The sequence below is a fragment of the Chanos chanos genome, chromosome 8 (assembly GCF_902362185.1).
Source record: "Chanos chanos chromosome 8, fChaCha1.1, whole genome shotgun sequence".
In the NCBI taxonomy this organism is placed as follows: domain Eukaryota; kingdom Metazoa; phylum Chordata; class Actinopteri; order Gonorynchiformes; family Chanidae; genus Chanos; species Chanos chanos.
The window spans coordinates 21,710,858-21,736,558 of record NC_044502.1 but is presented as its reverse complement, the minus strand read 5'-3'; the positions used below and the strand labels follow the sequence as shown (position 1 = coordinate 21,736,558).

Sequence of the window (25,701 nt, the reverse complement as noted above, 5' to 3'; positions counted from 1 at the left end):
TATAACCCTAGATTTCATCATGTCAGAGTAGCCTCAGACAACTGAATTCACAGCTTGATTTTGTGTGTGTGTACATAAGCGTAAGAGAGAGAGAGTGTGAAAGGGCACAGCACTAACTTGACTGAACCCAGCCTAAGCCTACAGCATGTGAGATACACGGGAGAGTTGCTTTTGAAACACTACTGCTGTTTCCGTATCTTCACATGGCTGTCAAAGACAAAAGCACACTCCAAGTCCATACGGTGAAACACTGAGCACGGTCTCGTCTGTGAAGAATTTATTAATAGCAAGTCCATACCACAGATGAATCATTCACTAATGAAGGACAACAACATACAACACTCACAGCCTCACTGGAGGCCTCCAAGCAGCAGCCATGAGGCAAAGAACAGTTCACCCACATGGTTACACAACACACAGCCCCCATCCCCCACCCCCACCCTACTTCCCAACCACAAAAACACTGGCCCTCCTGCTCTCCGTCACGGTTTGTATTTATGCAGTCCCACTGAGACCTGGGAGCTGCTGAAGCCAATCCCTGATTAATTCCAGCTCAGCCTGGAGAACGTCGGGGACATGGTGACAGGAGGACTGTGCTCCTATATAAATCTAATCTCTCTCTCTCTCTCTCTCTCTCTCTCTCTCTCACAAAGTCCTCTTTCACTCTGTTCAGTCACTCCACTGGTCAAACCTATTAAGCTATATTGTAGGAAACTGGCGGTTTGGGGGCTAATTTTTAAATTTTTTGTAGGAACTGTCATTTGTGTCTGCTCTGACTGTTGGAGTAGTGTCCATCCTGACACAGAACTTTCTGGAGGCTTATGTGAAGGCTGCCTGGGCTCATCCAATCAGAGCACAGCATTAGTGAAGGGGGGGCTCTGTTTGGAAGGACACAGCAGTCAGGGAGTCCTAATACTTCAGTGATCGCGTCTCTGAATTTAGCTGCCTAAAGGGTTCAAAAATACTTAACGCAAATCCTCCAGCTGAATGATGGCAGCTCTCCTGATACTGTAAAGTGAGGATGAGAGTGTGTAAGCAGAGGGTGACACACTGACAGCCTCAGACAGACAGGGACGTGAACATGTCCAGGACAGTGAGCTCCATTTGATGACTGGATTTGTGTATTCAATGCTGAAACGTAGTCATTCAGTCTGTTATCAGACAAACTGGGGAATAGACACAGCCATTAAAAGATGCCTCTGACAACATGCCAATCCCCAGTAGAGCTTCAGAAAAGAAAAAACAATACTGAAACACTGACAGGCACACTCTGGGGAAAAAAGAGAGCAGAAAAGTAGTGTGTGTGTGTGTGTGTAAAACAGTGCTCTGCTGGGAAATCCCAAAGTGAAGCATCTCCTCAAAACAAATCCTTCACACTACAGCAATGTGGATCCTCAGTGTATTCACAGTATAATGTCCAATCAAAATAAAGGGATGAAGTCATGAAATTGTATGGGGATTAGGCACATTGATAAGACCAACCAGAAGACAGTAAACACAATTCATTCACACAGGCACACAGCACACTGAGCTAAAAGATTTCCCATAGCAAAACAATGTAATGCATTTTATTTTAGCCAACCCTGAGCACGTGTCAGAGTTGCAAGTAACATAAGAGCGTGTTCAGTGGTTCCTCTGTTGTACAGTGACCTGTGTGTGCAGAGGGAAGAGAGCAGATTAGGAGCTTTCCTTACACACAGCCTGAGCACACAGCTATATGTCAGACACACGGCTTTCTCAGAGACACCATAATAAGACAGCAACCACAAGACAACTGACATTCCCTGTCCTCTGAGCGCCACAAGTACAAACATAAAGTGGAGTAACTGGGGCGTGTACCTGAAGGGGGAGCTGGCCAGCTAATGTTATTTTACCTTTAAGTTTAGTGGGAGAAGAAACAATGTCAGTCAGTCATGTTGGAATTATTACTATGGAATCACAGTAATTCTTAGGTCTTAAGCCCAATTTATACTTCAGTGTCAAATCTACACCGTAGCTACGGCATAGGTACGTACCCTACACCGTAGCCTGACACACACCGCTCCAGAAATGTAATTGCGCATTGCGACGACGCAGATGACAACAGCTGTGATTGGTCTGTTTGGTAGTATTATATTTCCTCCTACGCATTTCCAGCTGCTCCTTCTCTTCCGCCATTTTCGAATTGAGCTGGACAACCATGGACCAGATCAAGGAGAGGTTAACCAAAGAAATCCAAAAATATGTACATTTGTACGACACCTCTTCGCCACACTACAAAGACTGCCAAATGGCAGCAAATTCATAGCGAGAGATATCAACCAACATCAGTTTGGACGTCGAGGAGTGTATGAAAAGGTGGAAAAATGTGAGGGACAAGTACATCCGCCTCCGAAAAAGATGAGGAGCGGGGACCCAGGTGGGAAAAAAGTGCCTGCATTTTATTTGTTTCTTTCCTGGCTGGCACCACATGTAAAGCACCGGGACACAGACTCAAATTTTGTCGCAGGCAAGGTAAAAATTGGATGTTATTTGTATCATAAACCCCAGCTAGCAATACCCTCAAGTTGTAACCACGGCATTAATGATTTGTGTAAAGATAATGCTTCCATGAAACAGAAATGTAATATGTAATGGGCTATAGCTGTATCTGGTTTGCTCAAATGCAAACGCAAGTACAAATATTCTGCCAATGTAGCCATATGCCGTATTCTCGTTTCTTAGCTCTGCTTATCCGTGCATAGACACTGAACGCATATATTACTATTGTGTAGAACAGGGGTGGGCAAATCCAGTCCTGGAGGGCCGGTGTCCTGCCGGTTTTTGTTTTCATCTCTTAGTTACCTGTTAATTTTCACCTTGAAAACAGGCGTGCATGCTCTTCAGCCAATCAGAGACTGTATTTAGTTGGTTGACAAGAAAAACAGCAGGACCATGGCCCTCCAGGACCAGATTTGCCCACCCCTGGTGTAGAAGTACAAAGGCTAACTGGCCAAACTATTTGCAATTTCTTTCATAACAACAGGATGGAAATGAATCAAGCTCAGGTATGTCCACCACTCAAACAGGCGAAGAGACACCCACAGACACAGTTTCTGAGGAACACAGACCACCGCCAGACATCCCATCTCCACATCCACCTTCACGCTCAGCAGATTCCACAGCATCGACATCTAGCAGCGACGACTACCATGACCAAACCCCTCAGCCATCTCCTCCTCTGTCCCCCAGCCCAAGGATGGCACAGAAGAGGAAGAGGAAGGAGCATGATGACTGGTTTCAGAGGCAGGTTGCCCGCTTGGAAGAACAGAAAATGGACTTGCAACAGAGACTATTGCAGGGGAGCGATGAGTTTGGTTTGCACAGACTATGGCAGACATGCTGTGGAGGCTGCCGGAGGAGCACAGGGACAGGCGATGTTTGACATCCACAAATTACTATTTGAGAGGCAGCAGCAGTTAAATTGAATCACTTCACAATTTTATATTTTTTTAAGTTCCTGTGCAAACAGTTGAAACACTTCAGGTTTGGGCGCTGAACTGTGTGTGATTTTCAGTGCTTGACAACTTTGCACCTTTTGTGTGGGTTTTTATGCTAATGTAACAACACTTTGCACCTTGTATTGTTTTTGTATTTTGCACTTTTTTCTAGCAAATAAAAACCAGCAACTTGATTTTATAACGGGTCTTTATTTGAATGGTGCGATGTCATGTACAGGTCACTCAATTTTACATTCTTACAATTTACTGGTCAAGCTGGCCACAACACACTATGTTGTTCTGCCATGGTACTCTCCCTTGGGATGATTGAAAGAATGCAATCAGGTCGCTCTGTACCCCAGTAGCAGCCCTAGTGGAACGGCACTTTGACAGTGAGGATCCAGAGGTTCCAATAGATTTGAGTCCCCTGCCACCACTCTTTGCCACTCGCCTGGCTGAGGCGAGCCTGTAGCGTCTGAATCAGCAAAATTAGCAGGGATGTATCTGCTCACTGGCGCACTGGACTTGTCAGTGTAGGCCAGGAAATTGTGTAGCACAATACAAGCCCTGACAATGTCCACTGCTTTGTCGGGCAGGAATTCCAGTGGCTGACCTAGGATTCTCCACCGCCATCAAAATGTAGAATGTGTTTTCAATCACCCTCCTGGCTCTTGAGTGTCGCTAGTTATAGATCTATCTCCCCAAGGTCATATTAACCCCTATTTAGCAAAATATGAAACATGCAGAGTATTAATGAGTAAGAAACCTTTATGTGGCAAGGTATCTGTGATCAAAACGAACATTTAGGTTGTGTGTATATATAAGTGTATGTGTCTTTGTATGTATACATGAAAGTGTTTTTCATAGGGTTCAGTGCCTGTGACATACCTAGAAAGGGACGCATGAGGTTGTTGTGAGGGGGGAATGCAGTATCACCAACCATTACATGTGGGATTTTGACTCCTGTTCCAGGCAGATTGGCTGGTAGGGGCAGGTTTAGTTTGTGTTCAAGCAGCATTGAACCAAATGTGCTCTCCTTGAAGATGCCACCATCACTTTTCCGTCCATATCGCCCTACATCCACCATGGTGAACTGGTATCTGGCATTGCAGGTAGCCATCAGGATGATGGAGTGCAAGCCCTTGTAGTTATAGTGGTCGCTCCTGGTGTTTGGCGGTGTCTTGATAGTCACGTTTCCCATCTATGCTGCTGACACAGCTTGGCAAGTTCCACAGTGGTCAAAAGTCTGATGCAATTGCTTCCCATTCAGCGACTGAAGGGCAGGGAAGGAACTCCAGTTGCAGTGCATTCCAAAGGGCTTTACAGACCTTTGACATTATGGAGGACACTGTGCTTGATGCTAGTTTGTAGCTTCCACCTGAAGCAAAAACTCGAATGGTGATTGCCAGTCTCTGAGTGATGTCTATAGGCATACTGTGCATACACTGATGCAACAAAAATGGTTGCAGACAACAAACCAAATGGTCAAATCTACCTGCAAACATCCGAAAATACATGAAATGTATTTCGTCGTCCATGTCTCTCCGTGGCCGGACAAGCACACAAAATTCACCTTTCCTCTGCCTCAACCAGTTCAGTGGATGTACACACCATCTCCTGTGATGTAGTCTCTCTTTTTAGCGTTGCTGAAATTTCAGCAAAAGTAACTCAAGTTCAATATTTAACAGCTCCAACTCCAACATGATCCGTTCTGTTTCAATCTCCATTGCTTAAAGTACTAGAAGAAACAACACAGTGGTGTAAAAAGCTAGCAAGAAGGATGTTGAAGGAATGTCAACACAGTGGCAGATAAACCACACCACCAACTAGTGTTTTGGTGGTGTAATTACAGAGCGACGCAGACACACCAATGCAGAAGTATAAATGCTCACAATGATGTAGGCTACGCGCATAGGGTATGTGCGCAGGCTCCGCGTAGACCCTACACAGAAGTATAAATCAGCCTTTACTGTCTGGTTTTAAAGAACAAGCACACACATACATGCATGCGTGCGCACGCACACACACAAACACACACGTCCCCCTTGTGCTATAACACAAAGATAATGCTGCTACACCCCTCCCAAAGTAACAAAGACAGTTTACAGTACATACATACCTTTATTACAAAATACACTGTTAATTTTTCTGCTCTTTCTTGGTACACCATGTGTATTGAGTTCATTTTTACGGCAGACATAATGAAATGGAGTGGGCCAAACTCAATGATGAGAGATGCGTGTATTTATATGACCTGAGATGCATGTGTTTATAACACTGTAAGAACCACACTGATAATGAAATAACACTCAGAGCAGGACACACCCACCACTCATTCAACTCTGAATAAAACATCACATGTGATGTCACGTCTTCAAAAAAATTAGAATTTATGGTCTATTTTACCACCATGTAGCCTTGTATTTGTACTCTATAACTATATCACTTGCTATTTTATGTTTTAAGAGGGTAAACAAGACATAAATACATACAGGTAACTGCCAAAATAAAGGAAATGCCACCATAAGGCGTGTCAATGGGGAACTGGCGCGGCATAAGCAGACAGAGCAGCTTTCCTGACTCCTGGCAGAGATTCTAACACTGTCTGGAACTCCACTGGAATGCTGCCATTCATCCAGAAGAAATTACATCACTGGGTGTTTTGTTGATAGTGGTGGGAAAGAAAAAAAAAACATCTCAGGCACAGCTCCACAGTCTTCCATGAGTGTTGCACTGGGTGGACATGCAGTTGACCAACACTCATTACGTTTCTTATGTTAGATTTCAGGACCATAAGGGGTGGGTGATCTGACAATTTTATATCGTGACTGATCTTGAGGACGTCCATGATCTACTTTTCAAGCAAATCGTAGAGCTTGTGATCTTTTAGGTCCTCCTACTAATGTTTCTGAACTTCACATAACACTTCGATGGCCAGTAATAATCAACGTCAGTGGTGTAGCACTGGTTCGGCTATGCATTCAGATATTTCTCAAAGCAAAGTTATCCGTAAACTTTGTCGGGCAATGGTCGGCACTTCCGGAGGTAACACAACATATCTATTCAACCAACTTAAAAGGAAGCATCTGAAAGAACATGCGAAGAATCTTTCACTCAGGTCGGTTTAACCCCACCTTTCTGTATCTCACAAAGTCCTGGAACATAAACAGTTATCACTGACCAATACATTAGAGGGAAAAAATACAATAAAAGCAGCAAACGATGGAAAAAGGTGACTGAGGTGGTCACATTCTATCTAGCCAAGGATACAGTGCCGTTCAAAGCTCTGGACAATGTGGGATATAAGACACTGATGCAGACTTTAGATGCATGGTATGATCTTGCAAGTCACAAATATTTTCTACTACCGCCATTCCCCATATGTATAGCGAATGCCAACAGAGGACTGCTGCACAAATAAAGCACGGCAATTCAGATAATGGATCATGATTGTGTTTTAAAGAGATAGTGATGTGATTTTTGGGGAAGATCGCCCACCCCTAGTGACCAATCACACCCTGTGGTCTGTGGGCCCTGCCACCCCACAGAGAATTTCTGCACCCACTACTGGCTGCCTGCTTGAGAGTCAGACACATTACTGACAGCACACTGAAATATTTTGGGGAAATAGCAGCTGGTCAAACCCATACTCACACATACATGAAATACCAAAGTAAAGCGATTTTCCATAAAGAACCGACATAAACTGATTCTCTATAAAGAACCAGAGTGAAGTGTCATCTGCCACCCATCCCCTTTAACTCATCTCTGTACCTCCAAACCCATCCCCTTTAACTCCTCTCTGTACCTCCAAACCCATCCCCTTTAACTCATCTCTGTACCTCCAAACCCATCCCCTTTAACTCCTCTCTGTACCTCCAAACCCATCCCCTTTAACTCCTCTCTGTACCTCCAAACCCATCCCCTTTAACTCCTCTCTGTACCTCCAAACCCATCCCCTTTTACTCATCTCTGTACCTCCAAACCCATCCCCTTTAACTCCTCTCTGTACCTCCAAGCCCATCCCCTTTAACTCCTCTCTGTACCTCCAAACCCATCCCCTTTAACTCATCTCTGTACCTCCAAACCCATCCCCTTTAACTCATCTCTGTACCTCCAAACCCATCCCCTTTAACTCATCTCTGTACCTCCAAACCCATCCCCTTTAACTCATCTCTGTACCTCCAAACCCATCCCCTTTAACTCATCTCTGTACCTCCAAATCCATCCCCTTTTACTCATCTCTGTACCTCCAAACCCATCCCCTTTAACTCCTCTCTGTACCTCCAAGCCCATCCCCTTTTACTCATCTCTGTACCTCCAAACCCATCCCCTTTAACTCCTCTCTGTACCTCCAAACCCATCCCCTTTAACTCATCTCTGTACCTCCAAACCCATCCCCTTTAACTCATCTCTGTACCTCCAAACCCATCCCCTTTAACTCATCTCTGTACCTCCAAATCCATCCCCTTTTACTCATCTCTGTACCTCCAAACCCATCCCCTTTAACTCCTCTCTGTACCTCCAAACCCATCCCCTTTAACTCATCTCTGTACCTCCAAACCCATCCCCTTTAACTCATCTCTGTACCTCCAAACCCATCCCCTTTAACTCATCTCTGTACCTCCAAACCCATCCCCTTTAACTCATCTCTGTACCTCCAAATCCATCCCCTTTTACTCATCTCTGTACCTCCAAACCCATCCCCTTTAACTCCTCTCTGTACATCCAAACCCATCCCCTTTAACTCATCTCTGTACCTCCAAACCCATCCCCTTTAACTCATCTCTGTACCTCCAAACCCATCCCCTTTAACTCATCTCTGTACCTCCAAACCCATCCCCTTTAACTCATCTCTGTACCTCCAAACCCATCCCCTTTAACTCGTGCAAATGTGATTCAGTGAACCCACAACACACTGTCTAAAATGGTTCAAAATCTTCTCATGAACCCCCTAGTTAAATCAACATCAATGTGTCCTCTTCCACAATTTGTGGGTCAGTGTGATCTTAGCTTCCAGAGGAATACCTGCAATAAAGAACAATGGCCAAGCTGTGAGCTAATTAAAGAAGAGGAAGATGCTGAGAACTATCTTACCAACACAGCCACACCTGAGGCATCACACCAATACCTTGACAAAAAGCTTGGCTGTCTACATTGGTACTCGTAGCAACACTTCTTCACCTGCACCTATGTGTCCTTAAACACATTACTGTGTTGGTGCAACTCATCCTCATGATGAATGTGTGCCTTAAGTGAGAGTAACAAGGCGGTTACAGGCTAGGCCTTAGCTAACCTCACAGGGCTCTCTGAAAGGAGAAAATAACCCACAGGAATCACTGACTGGCTTGAGAATGACCAGTGAGACAAAAATAACCTAAAAAAAAAACTCTGCATAGGTCTTCAATCTACCAAATATAAGTGTACTGCTTTTGACACAGTCAGAAGGCAGCTACCCAACAAGGTGTAATCTACACTAGAGCTGTTTGACCTTCTATGCAGCTGCAGAAAAAAAGGACAAATCAGGCATCTGAAAAAGATGACTGGACGGTATTTTTAACCCACACTGTTTGAACTGGCTGCGCAGGTTCTCCGATCGTTTGAAAAGCAGGATTCTTCATAGAACTCCACTTTGCTCACTGACAGAATGGATGGGCTCACCAAGATAAATTTCACTGAGATAAAATTCCCTACATATAATAGTATCAAAATTCTATAACAAATTACAGCCTTAATAAAATAATATTTGTGTTTTGTTAATGGGACGTTATCTTTCATGACCTGACATAAACGCACATTATGATGACAATGACGTCTCTGCCCGTGCATCTGTAGCATTATTCGGGCACACTGAGACACTTTGGTGTGGATAAAATATAATGTAGTTAACGTAATATAATGGAATTCCATTGGGACAAAAGAATCCATTCTCAGAAGGACATAAATTCTGCTGAAATGAGGAGGAAAAAGACAGCCAACACCACACCCCACACTAAGCAAACGGTGACTTGATGAGCTGTTACTTCACATGGATTCCAGTGGCATGACCGTTTGGTCAATATATTTCAAGAACTCAGAGAAGTTGCCAGAAATTTCATTAATAAACTATGTTGCTAGTTTGTGGTTTTCCAGAAATGGGCTCCAAAGAAAGCCAAGTGTACATCCTGGCCCTTCCCCAAAAGAGCAAGCCAACCACAGCTCTCATCTCCACATTGCCAATGTGGCTGGCACTGGCTACCCTTTCCTATTATGTCTGCCCGGGTGTCTGTGGAGAAGGCTTGGAACCGGGCACAAAGCAGCAGACTGCCACCCCACACTAACAGAGAGGAGCAGAGTTTTGCTCAGCTCTTCAATGACAGGAGAATAAGACATTTGAATACTGACACGAAGGAAGATAGCGATGGCTTGCAGTGCTAGTTAGCTAACAGGAGCAATATTGACCCAAAGTAGGATTAAAACCTCTTATCTGAAAGAGGGATCCATGTGTGGAACCATTTCAACCAAAAAGGTCAGCAAAACCCAGGTAGGTACTGACTAATAAACAGTCTTTTATCACAGATCACTGTAGGGACAGATCAATTTGTTTCAATCCATGTACAATGAGGCTGTATTACACTGAAAGAAGAAATTATTACATGATTACGATTTACTTTGTTAGCAATCACTATTAAGTTATCTGTGGATTTTCCTCCTCATGTGTAGTGCAGCGTACCGCTGCAGTCAGTGACTGTTTGGGTCAGTGACTGGACGTTTGGGCCTAACAGGAGCAAATAAGAGCCTCACACAGCTGTTCTTCCCATCTGGATATGGTTGGCTATGGTTAACTGGATATGCAGTTAACTGGCTGTGGGAGCTGCAGACTTTCCCTGTGTGCACATAAAACAGCTCAGAGATGAGAAAACTCACCTTTGGTTTTCTGTTCAGCTGCCTGAGGAGAAAAGCGAAATTACGTTAGCTGATTGCACACAAGCTGTGTCTATATAACATTTTAATATAACAAACAAAAACACACGATTCAGTTTTCTCTCACTTTACAGGTCAGACATGTAGTTCAGCTTGGTTTCTTTATTAATCACAAACTGACAACTCAGTTTCCATTAAATTAGGCTACAGAGTGGCACATTCTGTTCCCCTCCTCCACACCCCGTGACACAATCACTCAGGCCTACCTTTTTCTGAGCAGCTTCCTTCTTTTTCTTCTCTTCCTGCCTTTTCTTTTTCTTTTCTTCCATCAAATGGTTCTCTGCTTGTGGTTCTTGTTTTGTCTCTTGACTGAAACAAACAAACAAACAAAAAGAACGCAGGCAGTTAGGTTTTGATTCACAGCAATTTCAATGCAAACACTTTGTCCAACTGAGGCCCATGAGAAAATGGAGATATGGCTTAGACATGCAGTTTTCAGAGTGTAGATACACAGACAAAGCAGTGATGACCCACATGCACTAGTTTGATTTGAGTCTCACAGACTCTTCACTAATCGATACTGCCAGGAAGCAACTGGAGGAAAGATTTTTTCCATTGCAATACTTCCATTGCTGTTGTTTTACTAACTGTAAAATTTCGTCCCCAAACCCCTCTTTCCCTTTCTCTCTCATGCTCTAGACCGAGTCACGTCCAGTGAATGATTTACAGCAACAGCCAGCTCTCCATCACTCACTTTCAAGCATAACAAACGCTGTGTTCGATTAGTGATCACTGCACCATCCGCACCATATGATCATATACTGGTGAGTGTAATTCACCAGTAAGGCCAGATCACCTTAGAGGGCTGCACCCAGTGGAGTCCACATTCTTCCACTCACTCACCCTATGTCATTTGCACTTCTGAGTAACACTTCTTCAACTTTGAAGAGCCAAGGGATGGCAACTCACCCCATTTTCAAATCGGAAAAAAACCCGACACTGTGCTTTTCCTATATGCTTGATTGGCGCTCAGTTGCTGTTTAGTCTGCATCATCCTTAACTTGGATTGAGGATCTGGGATCCAGGAATGTGGTGATCTCAGAGTGCTGTGTGTTTTAGCACAATCATTTGATATCATTTGATATGTGTTTATGCTAATGGAAGCTATCACTTATTACTACAATAATTTCCAGATTCAGTGTTCAAAGTGCTGAGCTATAAATAGAGCTAAAGAGAGGGTAACTCAGTTCTGACTGGATTCATATTTTAAGTAAGGACATGTCTACAGTTAGCTGATATTAGTATTCAACCTAGTATCCGGTTTGAGTAATAACCAGAACTTGTCTAAACCACCGGCACAACAACACACCAGAACCCAGAGAATTGGCAGGGACACAGTGGGGACTTCATAAATAACTGAATAAACAAAAACAAAAACAAAACACAGCGGTGAATGAGCAATCCAGATTCACATATGGCAGAGTCCCAGTAAGGTAGAGAAATGAAGATGCAGCAGAGAAACACAGCCAACATGCCACTAAACTTTACTGAATCATTCACACTCTCCTCTCCCATTGGCCAAATCCTGGCATTGAAAACATTCACATTCTCCTCTCCCATTGGCCAAATCCTAGCATTTAAATACACTCGCATGCTACTTTCTCACTAGCTGAATCTTGGGATTTCAAACACTATCACACTCCTTTCCCATTGGCTGAATTTTGGCATTTAAAACAACACTTGTGTGTGGTCCTTTCCCATTCAATGAGGCTGAATGTGTGCAGAGTTGCTGATGCCGCTCTGACCTGCTGATACAGTGCCAGCGTGGGCATGGCTGTGCTCTTGCCCATTTGCCCCTGTGTTATCCTATGCTCGCGACACTGCCAGACACCCATGAGAACTCAGTCATCATCCCAGGCTGTCCTGAGAAAAAGCTCCTTTCTTAAAACCTTCTTCTGATTACAGAGCACCTTCTGGAGAAACAAGGAACAGTGCAGCAATGCAACTTGCCTTAGGAAAAAAGAAAAAGGACGGCCTACTTGATCCATTAACAGTGAGTCCCCACCACAATACAGGTTTTGTCTGAAGAAAATGGGAGGAAGTAGGAATGGAATAGTGGAGGAGCTTTACCTTGCTGATCTGAGTCACAAGTTTTTAAATGGCCTTGAATTATGAAACATGTCAGAAAGGACATTAGGGCTACAGAGACTCATGAAACACAGAATCATGAGTCAAAACTCAGGTCTGATATAGTATAATGATGTGTGTAATAGACACTTGGTTGCAAACAAATTTTGTAATCCTCAATTAGAATAATGTTTACCACAGGTATAAACAATGAGCGAGGTAAACTGTGACAATTCAGCTTCAGCCAACAGAAAAATGTAACTCCGGTGATCACATTCTATAACTAGGTAACTCCGGTGACCACGTTCCATAGGAATGTAACTCTGGTGATCACATTCCATATGCATGAGAAAGAGAAAGTGTACGGAGAGAGATGTAGAGAATGAAAAGTAAAAAGCAGTACTTTCAGATGAAAACACCAGGCCACAGACAATCAGCACAAAGATGACAAAGCCTGGTCCATAGACAGTGCCCTGTGACACAGAGTTAGGCATTATACCAGAGATGCCTGCTACCATTCTCATTAGGGCCATGTCTCTGAAGACAACTCAGACACTAAGAAAGAACCTACAGATGTGTCACATCACTGCAGTGCAGAGACTCGTCGAAACCTCTGGCCTTAAATACCAAACATTAATTGAGGTACTCCTGGTATTAGATATCAGGGGCTACAGGTAACCCAATTACAAGTAGCAGTGTTCACACGCCACTGTCTGAAAGAGAAGCTTTAGAAGAGCTTACATAATTTACAGGAATATGACAGACTAATACATAAATGTTCAGATAAATATGAGTAAGACAGACTAACACATAAATGTTCAGGTAAATATGACTAAAATAGTTTGCCTAACACATAATTGTTCAGGTAAATTTGGCTGTCTGTTGCCAATACGATGAGGTTCTGGCTCACTCAGTGCAGGATGGAATCATCTGTCCTTTTTTAAAGCCTTCTCCCCAAACTTGGAGTGAACTGGTTTAAACTCAGTGGAGTCACTAAAGTGCCATGACGAGGGGTGTAGTTAGTCTGGCCGACCCGCTAAGAACACAGCACGTTGTGTTCTGGGTGACTCTTAACCCGGATGGTAGAAATGCACCACTGAGCCATGTAACAGAGATAATGATGACCTGTTGACACGTAACCAAAAACTAATAAATATGTGAAAAGTGTACTTTTGGCTCATTTTTCCAAAATCATAATGCACCACACTGTTTGATGCTCATACTGGTGTGAACTGTGCATGACCAGTATTCCAGAATAGCCCAGGTGAGGATCCTGTGGAGGAGCACACAGACTCCGATCCAGAGGGATCCTGTGGAAAAGGACACAGGCTCTGAATCAGAGGGATCCTGTGGAAGAGGACACAAGCTCTGATCCAGAGGGATCCTGTGGAAGAGGACACAAGCTCTGATCCAGAGGGATCCTGTGGAAGAGGACACAGGCTCTGAATCAGAGGGATCCTGTGGATTTTGGTGATCTGATTTTGGTGATCCGATCACAAGTGGACAGCTCTAAGTACATCCATTTACACCTGGCTTTAGAATCTGTGTCTTGAGTGACCACTTGCGATCGGATCTCACTTCCCCGCTCTATATGCAAATAAACACGTAAATCATTTCCAGTACGTTACCCCTTTCATTGAATTTCAGTTTTGCTTTTCTGATTGGAGATAGTGCTTATGACATGTGAGATGTCGGGCAAATTTGGTGATCATTGATTGCTGTTTTGGGACATTAAGGCACGTTAAGCTGTTTCCTTATAATGGGTGTCAATGGAGAGGAAAACGCTTAACGTGAGATAACTGCTATACTCCTAGGATGCCAATCTTGATTTTTTGACAGGCGGAGGCGTTTCTGACAAGCGATGTTTTTAATCGGCAGGAGGCATCAATGCAATTCCCGTGCCTAGTCTGACAGAAATTAAAAGAAGAGAAGAAGAAGAAATCAAAACAATATCCATTTTGCCTGTTGTTGCACTTTAACACAATGCCGTTGGCAAGAGAATGTGTACTTACACACATGAGTTCATACTTCCATGTAAGCAGAGGATATCAGTTGAGTAGGCGGTCGTTCAATGTGCTCGAGTTCGCATTTGCGTTTACACTGCTATAAGAATGTGGTCATGTGCGATCCAGACCACCTCAAAATCTGGTCTGAGTGATCGGATCTCGATTAGCTCTTTTCCACTAGGATGGTACTGGTGCCTGTGCCGGTGCAGAGCCAGTGCTGCCTTGGTGCCTTTTGAGAACCGGCCCACATTTCCACAGGTTTGGGGACCGAACGCTACGTAGCTAAAGTTTGGGTAGTAATAATGTCGGACAGAACGCATCTGCTTGCTTTTTACTTTTACGCTAGGCTTCCACACAGCGAAACACCTCACGAATTTTGCCCTAAAACCTTTCGCTCTGGAGGCAAAATTCATTAAAATAGTAAGCCTGTCACCTAGCTCAAAAGTTTAAATGAATGTTCAAATGATCTGCAGTGGTCTATCTGCACCAGCCAGAGCCGAGGGAGAGCGTGTTTTTTCTACCACTCTGGCTCTGACTACGTTCATGGAACATGTGAACAACAGCCCGTGTTGATGTAGACACAAACTGTTGCCTATACATCTTTGAATCATATACATATTTTCATGCTAGATATAACCTTTAGCCTACCGCTATCTTGGTCAGACTTTTTTTGTTACTCCCACCTCTCTAGAGAACGTCACTTACCAAACACATCAAACGCTGAACTGATTGGTTCTCGCCTGGTTTTTATTTGCATAGCCTCTGACGTCAGCCGTTCCAACTTTTAGGACCAGCAATTCTGCGGTGCCATGCCGGTGCCAGCTTTTCGGCACCGGCACCAGTATTTTGTCAGTGGAAAAGCGTGGCCCAGGTGCTCGATTAGGCACTGGCACCGGCACCGCGGCAGTGGAAAAGGGGTAGATGTGACCTCAATGCACATTGGATGCGTTTACACCTGTACTTTTGAGCTGTCCACTGGAGATCCAATTTTGGTGACTGGATCACCAAAATTGAACCTTATTGCAAGGTGTAAATAGGGCCACAGACCCTGATTCAGTTATGACCTGACTTTCCCTCCTACCAGTTCTGGGCAGTTCACTGACGTACTCTGAGGTTTAAAATAGAACTGTTCGGTGAACAAGAGTGCCACAGGTCTGAATGACAAGTGGAAAAACACCTCTCCAGCCTGAGCACCTCTATGAAAACTTGTTATGTCACATCTGATATCATACTTTATTAACTGTAAACAATAGGAATGTGGCTTAATAAATTCATCAGTCTTTGATGATGTCTGAATTGTCAGTGAACAATTCCAATCTCTAGTAAATGGTGTAATATGAGCTAATTAAAACAGGCAGGAGGGAACTGCATTGTGCCTTTTAGGTAAGGAAGAATAAGGACTGATGTAATTAATAAACTGCTTCTGCGACTTAGCACTTTTTGTGTGCTAACCATAATCACTGATAATTTAAAAGCCAAGGCCCTGCCCTGACTGAAGCTCATACTGTGTGACTGAAACACACCCTTATTTCATCACTGATAAAGGTAAGCCAGCAAGTCAACATTTCAGTTGCTGGTTTCAGGCTCAAAATGGCAACAACAAGATTTCTGGATGTGTGAACGTTAAAACTCCAAAGTCGCCGAGGTACAACACAATATGCAAAGATGAATGAATGAACAAACGAACAAACAAGTGAACGATTTGACCATGCATTCAAGTAGCCTGCTCCTATTTGCACATTAAATTATGATTCCAGATTCCAGGATCAATTTCATAAAATTCATCACATGGTACAGGCATATGTATATAACACGAGCTGTATCAGTGTAGAGTCTGGGTCACTCTGTTATGCTCAATAGTGATATTGTATTGTTACTGCTCCCTTGAAGCGCATTGTGTGTGACCGACAAAACTAAAATGTGAAAAACTCAGCAGGAAAGAGATCCATACTGACTGTTTGGACATCACTTTACAGTGTCGCTTAGAGAGCGAATATTCTAACTGACGACGACAAGCATAGTTTCAGCCAGGAAGAAAGGGAACGATCTGAAACACAACATAAGCCAAACACTGCTCTGGAAAAATACAAAAACTCAAGTCAGGACTGTAGCCTTATCTGGTCACAGCTGTGAGAGGAAAAACACAGAGCTCAAGTCATCTTTGAGCTCTTTGAAGCTTGAATAAAAGTTGAACACAGTTGAATAAAAGGCTGCATCATTCTCACAGCATCTTGGCACAATTTTAACCCTACTTCAGAACAAAGAATATGAACAAGACTTTCATTCAAGGAACTCAGCATTGACAAAGTTAGGAGAAAACAACTACTTCTACAACCACATGAAATCTCTCTCTGAATGAGGATATACACACTCCACACCTTTGCCTGTTCATCGCCTGAGAGAGAGAGAGAGAGAAAGAGAGAGAGGAAGAGAAGGAGACTGTGGAGAAACAGATAAGAAGGGGGGAGGGGGGGTTGCAGCGCTCCAAGACAAACAGGAGTGCTGCACTGCCTTAGGAACCTGCATGCCCGCAGAGGCAGAAATCACCGGCTCCATCTACTGACATCGTTGTGTGTTAGGAACTGCCACTGTTTCCAAGCCTTTTCAGAAGACTACATGTGGCGTGACACCAAAGCCTTTGCTAACCAGAAACCATCCTATTATCAAAGCCATGCTAGCACTGGCAAAAAATATCAAAGGCATACTAACATTGGTAAGGGAAAATCATTCTGAAAAATTCCAAGCCAATTTTTATCATTTTGCTAATAATTTTATCATTTTGCTAATTTTATCAGTTTGCTAATAACACACAGTATTTAATCAAACTACACAGTACATATGCATCAGTTAGTGCATCAGTCAGTACAGACACGGACATACTACTTCTCAGGTCCCATACTTGCACTCCATAACAAATACCCAACTATGCAAGAACTTGGCAGGTGTGTTTAAATTAAAGATGTTTTTGTCAGCTTGTTTAAATTAAAGATGTTTTCATTTGAATCACACACTCATGCACGTCTTCCTGTAGGATAACTTTAGTCTGCTTAATGAAATTAAAATGATTAGTTTGATAAATGAAGTGGATTTCATACAGGTCTTTTTCCAGCTGAACTATAACAGAGGGATCCATCATATGCTTGGCTGCTGGCAGTCAAATTGTGTCTAAAAATAGTCTCTGCAGATTGACTCACCACCGTGCATCCCAGTGACCTTCATCTCCATGCAAAGTCACAAATGAAAACTCCAGGACTTTATACTCCACATTAAACCACATAACACCTTTCTCCACCCAAAGCAGTGTCCTAATGCACAAACCACACTTGTATTTCACCATGATATCCAGCCAGTGGTGGATTTAATGTCACAGTAAACTGAGGTTTGTGACAGAGAGATCATCCACAGGATCAGCAGTGACAGCTTTACTTGTAAATATCTTGTTTGGTCTTCCATTTCATTTTCAGAGTGATTTACACAGCAACCAACATGGACATTTTTCAGACACTATTCATTTCCTGAGCCAATATATGTTTTGGGTTATTTTCAAATGCTTTTTTTCCCCCAAACCATAATTTGGACAGGCAAACAGTAACAATACTTGTTTGATTATGGATTTTCCTAGTTCATCTGTTTTGTGCCTGAATCTGGCAAATACACTGCTCCCTGTACTCAGGAGACAAACTGTGTCTAGATTTTCCACGGGTGTAACCATAATGGACATACAGATAGATAGACGGTACGCCTCTATGACCATCCCTCATACAGCATCTGGCAATAATCAAGCACATACAGCATCTAGCTATAACCAAGCACATACGTTTGTTTTGTTTTCAAGAACATAATGTACCAGCCAATTCAATATCTGATACAGTTTAATGTCACCTGATGTCCAGAACAGCTGAAAAGCCAGCTGAAAAGTCAGAAAAAAAACTTCTATTACATCTGCTCACTGTGGCTTCAAGAGTTTATTTCTCAGAGACTTATAAAACAACAGTATTACATTAGAGGGTGGGAAATGCCAGAGACCCAGCAGTACAATATTGTCATCATACCTGCCTAACTCTACAATCACACTGCCCTCTTTATGGTAGTGTCCCATGCCCCATTCTCCTCTTCCCTACTCTCATCCACCTGTCTCCCATAAGACACCATCTGCAAACTGCATGTTTCAAATGAAGCTCTTTCTTACATAGGACAAAATGGAACAGAAAGGGCAACAATACAGTTACTTTCCGGTTTGATTTCCTTTGTTTTATCACTTGTCTTACTCATTTCTCTTTGGCCAGACTCTCTCCAGTTCTCACTCCACTCCACATGAATTCAGTCAGGAGCAGTGAGGAGTCAACCATACTCATGTACCAGACAGAGACCCCTCACATGCATTACATCTTCCTACATGTCTCTACACTCCAACGATTAATGTGTCAGAAATTCTGTGGATTCCTGATTCGGAGGTGCTCCTAACTGAAGAATACACTGAAGAATCTATGATCTTAGCAAATGGACAGTTCCTGAAGAAAAAGATGTTTCTAAAAAACACTTTTGTGAGATCTAAAGAAAAGAATTAAAGAAAAATGGAGGTTAGCTTTAGCAACATTCCTAGCTAAAGTTAAACTAGGTGACTGGGGGTCCAACATGTGAAAAAAACATCACCATTTGGTACATACTGTTGAGCTCACAGTTCAGTATGTTTTCATTACAGTGAAAAAAACATTTTCTGGCTGACAGACTACTGCACCCTGCCAAAGTGAAATCATGAACTGCATTTTTATCCATAAAGCTACTGGAATAATAACATGACCTGCATTTCTGCAGTGCATGAATGTCCATGTGAAAATGACATAAGTGTAGTTTTATAGCCTATTCTGCATCAACTCGTACCCAGAGTAAATTTCTTTATTCTGTGACGTGCACAGATCCTGAAGTCTCATGCTGAACACATCGGCACATACATGCGCTAATGTGCTTTCACAACTGACATGACACCCTTCAGCTGATTTACATGAGCATCTCTAATTTTGCCCTCAGACAGAACTTAAGTCACCGTTGTATTGCCATTCCTTTGTAAATGAATCATATTTAACAAGTAAATAAATCTTCTCACGAGCCACAGAAAATGAATAAGAGAAGCACTGACTGGTGAAATGAAGAACTGCTTAAAAACAAACACACACATTACAAGAATAAATTTGAATGTTTAGTCAGTAGGGGTTGCACAGGGTACTCGAGCATTCGCGTACTCGAGCAGTTACATCAATTCTGGAGTTTCTACACTATCGTCGAGTACTCGCTAATCACGTGATGCTAGAGCTCTCGCTCACTTTGTTTCCAGTTAGAGCCCAAACAAGAGGAACGATGGCGACAGCATAAAAGGGTGAATCGATTGTTTGTTTGCTTTATTGTTGTATTTCACTGTGCAAATTTTCTTTCCCAACTGTCGTTGTGATGAAATAAACGTGCAACATTTGTGAGTTGTGGACGGATTTCTCAAGGATGGCCCTAATAGACTACCCTAGTGGAAATTCCAGTTGAAAAACCAGTAGCCAGTCTATTGGGATGAACTGGTCTCTATTGGTCTCTACTGGTTTCTATTGGTTCCAACGGGGTTTTCAGATTCTATTGGTTTGCCCAGTTAAGAATACCAGTTGAAACCATTTTAAACCCGTTCAGACCAATAGAGCCATGGGCAGTGGCTGCTCCACCAGTTCAACCCAGTTGAAACCAATAGGATGTAACTGGTGTTGTCTGCTATTCATTTCAACTATCAATTGGTCTCAACTCAACAAACCCAATACCTGCACTTGGTGAGAAAGTGCTGTACATTGAGAATGCACTCAAAAATAATGAAATATAATGAAATGAATTGTTTGATTCATCAATTAACAACGTACAAAGTGCACTAAAGAGAAAACATTGATTTTTTTTAATGTCCAGTCATTTGTAAAACGTTTGAACCACTAGCGTTTCTTTTAAAAATAAGTGTTTTTAAATTGAACATGAAATTCATATTCAGTTTAAAAACACTAATTTTTAAAGTTGTATGTTGCTTAAAGAAAGTTCTCTGCCTTCCTGCTGGTCAGTTTTTATTAATTATATTTTGCCGGCTATAACTGCATGACCAAAGAAGTGCACACACTGTTTATCTGGACATGATCATACTGAAACAATTATATTACATCAGAGCAAGCATTTTGATCACACGATCAGCTTGTCCTCCGTCTCGACTGAAGAGATACCTGGGAAGGGGGCGTGGCTCCTAGCCCTTCTTGAGTAATCTGATTGGTGTATTCAAAAATCCTTGCTGTAACGTCGCACGAAGGCAAGCAATCAAACCCCGCGAATTTCGCTTCCGGTAAAACGCAGCTTTACAGTTACAACCTACAGTTAGCCTTCGTTCACACAGTCAAAAAAAAAGTTTGCTCTGGTTAGGTACTTGGAAGATAATTATCGGGCTGTTGTTCCCTTTTCTCGTATAAACAATTTCGACGAAACTACCAAGTACTGGGTGTTTGGATGACGGAGCCTATTACCAAGGCCAGGTTTTGCTACCGGTAAGCTACTCATTGCATTAAGTGTTTAACATATCTTACTTAACTTACTTTAGCTTTTACATATGAAAAAAAAAAACAAGTACTCACTTCGTGGGCTTGTATACTAGTAGAGTTATATTGATAGTTATAACTAGTTAAAGACAGGTGATAACGTTGCCGAATCAGTTCCTGTGTGTCCCGAGACTGTATATTTCAATGTAGCACACGCTTGCGACTGTTCGTTTTTAGTTAACCATAATGGCTGGCCAGATAACAGCTGTTTGTAGATACGGCTTTATATTGAGTATGCCTGCTGCTGTTAATGCGTTTAGTGAGTACATAGTTACGGATTTTATATAATGCAGCCGATCGAGAACTCGCTACGACAGCAAGAACAAGAGGGCCCCCTCCCCGAAATAAGGACGGAAACAGCGTCGCCCATCAGAGAGGTCACCGCTATTAAGAACGACAAAGGCAACGCTGGATGGGAGGTCACCGCCATAAAGAACGACAAAGTATGATTTTAAAAGTGAAATTCTGTATTGTACCATTACCAGCGAATGTTGTATGCCTGGTTAACCATGTTTAGGCCTATTAAGTAACCTAGAATTTGGCACTGCCGTTTAAATGTTTAGAAATTTCCATCCTCCAACGTGCTGCATCAATCAAACAAAACATTTCCTGAGGCACTGCACTGCCACTTAAAAATGATTTTATATTCGTATTTTTATGTTTCTGTATTTTCTTTATGTTTACATTTTGTAGTTATATTTTAATTCCTTCTATGTTGCTTGGCACTCTGACTCTCGTTGTACATTTACGATGACAATAAAGGCATTCCTTATACATTTACTTGTTGCCTGTATTTCAGTATTCTCTGTTAAATTGTTATTATCAAGGTGTATATATAGACTGCAGTATACAAAGGTGTGTGTGTTCTCAACCATCTGAGACCAGTTCAGACCAATACATTCCAGTAGAAATTTCTATTGGTTTTTCAACTGGGCATTCCAGTAGAAACCAGTTGTGAAACCAGTTAAATGTGTTTCAATTTCCCTATAAAAACCAATAGAAACCAGTTGGTTTTCTACTGGTTTTCAATTGGTTCTCTACCGGTTTTCTACTGGTTTTCAACTGGAATTTCCACTAGGGTAACGCGGCTGACCGATTTAATTTTTAATTAGGTTAGGCTAACTAATGATGACCAGTCAAAAAAACAGCCGCCATATCGAAACACAGTAAGAACATTTAACGGTAAGAAGCCCCTAAAGTCCGGAAACATAATATTTTTTTTATCTTGTGCGCACAAAATAATTATGGTGAGCGAACAAGTTATTATCTAATGCGCATAAGAAAATTATCTTGTGCACACAATAAAATTATCTTATGCGAACAAGTAAATCACGGGGGTAAGGTGCGTTTATAGCTTTTAAGGGTTTGTTAAGTATGTTTGAAACATGGCGGCCTTCATTGCTTTAGCTGAACAGTCAATTTGCTGTGTTTTTGGTGGGTGAGCTGGTTGAAGAAAGCTTTGTGCAACTCGTTAATTTTACCCAAGTGTTCATGTCCGCCTAAACAGAACCTGTCGGTTGCTGTGTTCATCTGAAGTTGGTAGAGACGCATTTGAATTTATAGTAAATTATCTTGCGCGCACAAGATAATAAATTGTTCGCGCAAGATAATTATCTTGTGCGTACATGATAATAACTTGTGCGCACAAGATAAAAATGCCTTTCGGGACTTTAGGGGCTCCCTATAACGAAGAAATAATCATGCGTTTTCAAATTTACCCGGGCCTAACCCACTATAGCGTGCACATCACGCTTTGTTGACTGAGCTTTCTATGGGCTACTGCAGTGTTGGTAACAATAACATTAAAAGTATCGTCGGTATCACCCACACTTCACCATTGCGTAACGTAAGACCAAGTGTTAGTTCATATCATATGGTTTATTTTATGCTTTGTCCTATGCGTTGATACCAACCGTATCATAGTTGAATAGTCTATCAACTGATGCAGTAGCATCCAGCGGCCACCCAGCCACCCACCGCACCGAGCACTCGAGTTTTTCAGGAAACGAGTACTCGAGTTGTAAAATTATGTACTCGTGCAATCCCTACGAGTCACTGAAAATCAGTGTATATAAATACAAGGTCTTAAACATTTGGCAAGATTACTGATATCTGCAGCGTTAGTAATTCTGTCATATTATTCTAAAACAAGACAAGATAAACTTTACTCATCCCCAAGGGGGAATTCTACAGTACACAAATTAAACCAAGTGTTTGTCTGCATTCCAACAGAGTGTTGGTCGTCCACTACACACACAGTCCAAACAGACGGCAGAAAAATTGGACGATTCTATGAATAACAGAACGTACAGGCTAAGTATCCAAAAGACTGCTTTCACCAATCTATGCTTCCAGTTACCCATGACTGTATGTTACATGGTGCAAACCCGCAGCCAGCTCTGGGTAAGTGAAGCAGTAAGAGCTTGCTGAGTGACGGAATATGACCTGAACTCTGTGGCAATCAGAGCGTTAAAGTGGTCCCTTTTACCCGCTTCCCCCTTTACTCTATTCACTTACTGTGAATAAATAGTCCCTTTTCACAGCGCCCCGTGCTGACAGGGGGCCCTTGGCCCTGCCAGGGGGAGTTTTTACCCTGCTAAATTAGCATCTGCACAACATGAACCTATCGTGAGACGCTCGGGGTTGTCCTCACACAGTAAGCAGGTTAGCACTCTGCTACATATTTCTGTAGCCTGTAGACATCCATGTCTCCATTACCATGATGAGATGTCCATAAAGTGGAAGTGGGGACAGTTAATTTAGCAAAAGAAAGCCTCATTCAAAGAAAGAGACAATACTTTTAAAAAATGCCAAAAACATACAAGGCCTCACATGAGACCCTAAAGTAACACTGAATTCAAAATTGCAGACCTCTTTCAATGAGATTTTTATTTATTATAAAATCTGATTGTAAATCTTACTTTTCTTCCAGCATGACTGAGAGAGAACAGTAAGTCGCCCCGAGTAATCAATAACAAATGCATGGAGGAATTAAATTTGCTCAAATCATGTTAATGTGCTCCCCATGTATTGCCAACTACTAACAGGTGAGAAGCATCTCTCCCATCTTTCACCTTTCAGTGAGAAAACGCCAAATGTGTCTGGCTACTTGAACCAAAACCATGCCCAAGAGCCTGCCCAAAAAGGAAATCCCGATTGCGTTTAGAGCCAAGTGTCCAGCAGGAGACAGCTTTGCGATATGAGTTCAGCTCTGCCGTCTCTTTCTGTTATGTGCTTACTTTTGAAAGGTAGGCAACTGCAAGCGGTTGCTTATTTTTTATCTTCGGATTTCCTGCACAAGGACCTATTCTATGATTGCGTTTCTGCTGTCCTGCTTCGGCAGAAAATGCAGCTATGTTACATGTGCCAGCTAACATGTCACTGAATACACTCTGAGGGTATATCAAAGTCTGTTTGTCGTGACAGGAATTGGAATAAAAATATCAATAAACAACCTCGCATATTTACTGACACTGTTAATGTGGATATTTTACACCCTTCTAAATTCAATCAAAAATGAAGGAAACGTCGTGTTATATCATTTTAAGAAGAAGCTTAGATATCACATCATTGGGGTAGAACAGCGAAATGAAAGTTAATTAGACTTAAGATATTCAGTAAATGGTTACAGTTAGCCAGCTAATAAAACGTCTTCCAAACAATTACCCAATCTCTGCTGAAGCAAAATCACATGTTCTGTTAAAATTAAATTTAAAGTTATACTAGATAATGGTTGAGAATCAGAGAGCACCTGAACAGAAATTTAACAGTACTCTGTGTTTTCCTGAGCAGTGGCTCGACGGTACCAGTTTCGACAGAACTAGAAAATAAATCCATAAATGACGCATTGCCACCGTACGGTACACAACAGGGAAAAAATGCCCAGGACACATTCATTTCAAAAGTGGGAATCTGCGTTTTTTTGTCTTACCTTATCTTGCACGCAGAGCCTTAGCAGCCTTGGGTGAAAGGTGAAGCATTAGATGCGTTAAAGAGCGCTATGTTCCGTTTTCGTTACACCCGTACTGACAGACCAAGGTTGCTAGCAGGGCAATTGCACATTAACACACACTTAAACTGACGTGCAGAGCCTTCGCACTGATAGATTAACCAGCTTGGCTTCCAGGTACTGAGCTCTGCAGGCAAAACTGTAATTTCCCGCGACAGAGGGACAAAACAAAACGTCAGTGCAGACATTGGGCAAAATATCCGGTGATGGTTGGCAATTCCAGCAAACAAAATAGTGCTTACGAATTAAAGCATATCGCCATAACATTAGCTCGTACAGCTATCCGGCTAGCTACACACACCGCAGGCAGTTTCTAGCTTTTTGAATGACGTGTTCTCATCGATGTCACAGCCATATAAAGTGCAAAGGGGAAATGTTTGTTCGTGTGTTTCACTAAAACGAATGAAAACAGTCCCACACATGTAAATTTTTGCAGGTCAGTTTCTAGGATGATGAAAAAATCCAATTTATTCATGAAGGTTGTTCTGCACTCTTTCGAAGCGCTCAATGGGCTATCGAGATGCTACAGCAGCCATTTTGTTTAAACTGGTAACAGCATCTCGTCCCTCTCCAGACTAAAACAGGAAATGCTCTCA

General features: G+C 42.3%; 1 protein-coding gene across 1 annotated transcript in view; it reads right to left on the bottom strand.

The window, feature by feature from the left end:
- Positions 1-2,157, bottom strand: part of tnrc6c1 (trinucleotide repeat containing adaptor 6C1) — a 35,997-nt gene extending 33,840 nt beyond the window's left edge. Inside the window, exon 1 of the mRNA XM_030782969.1 lies at positions 2,127-2,157. Within this exon, the coding sequence (XP_030638829.1) occupies positions 2,127-2,157 (31 nt within the window). The remainder of the gene's footprint in view (positions 1-2,126) is intronic.
- Positions 2,158-25,701: the final 23,544 nt, after the last annotated feature.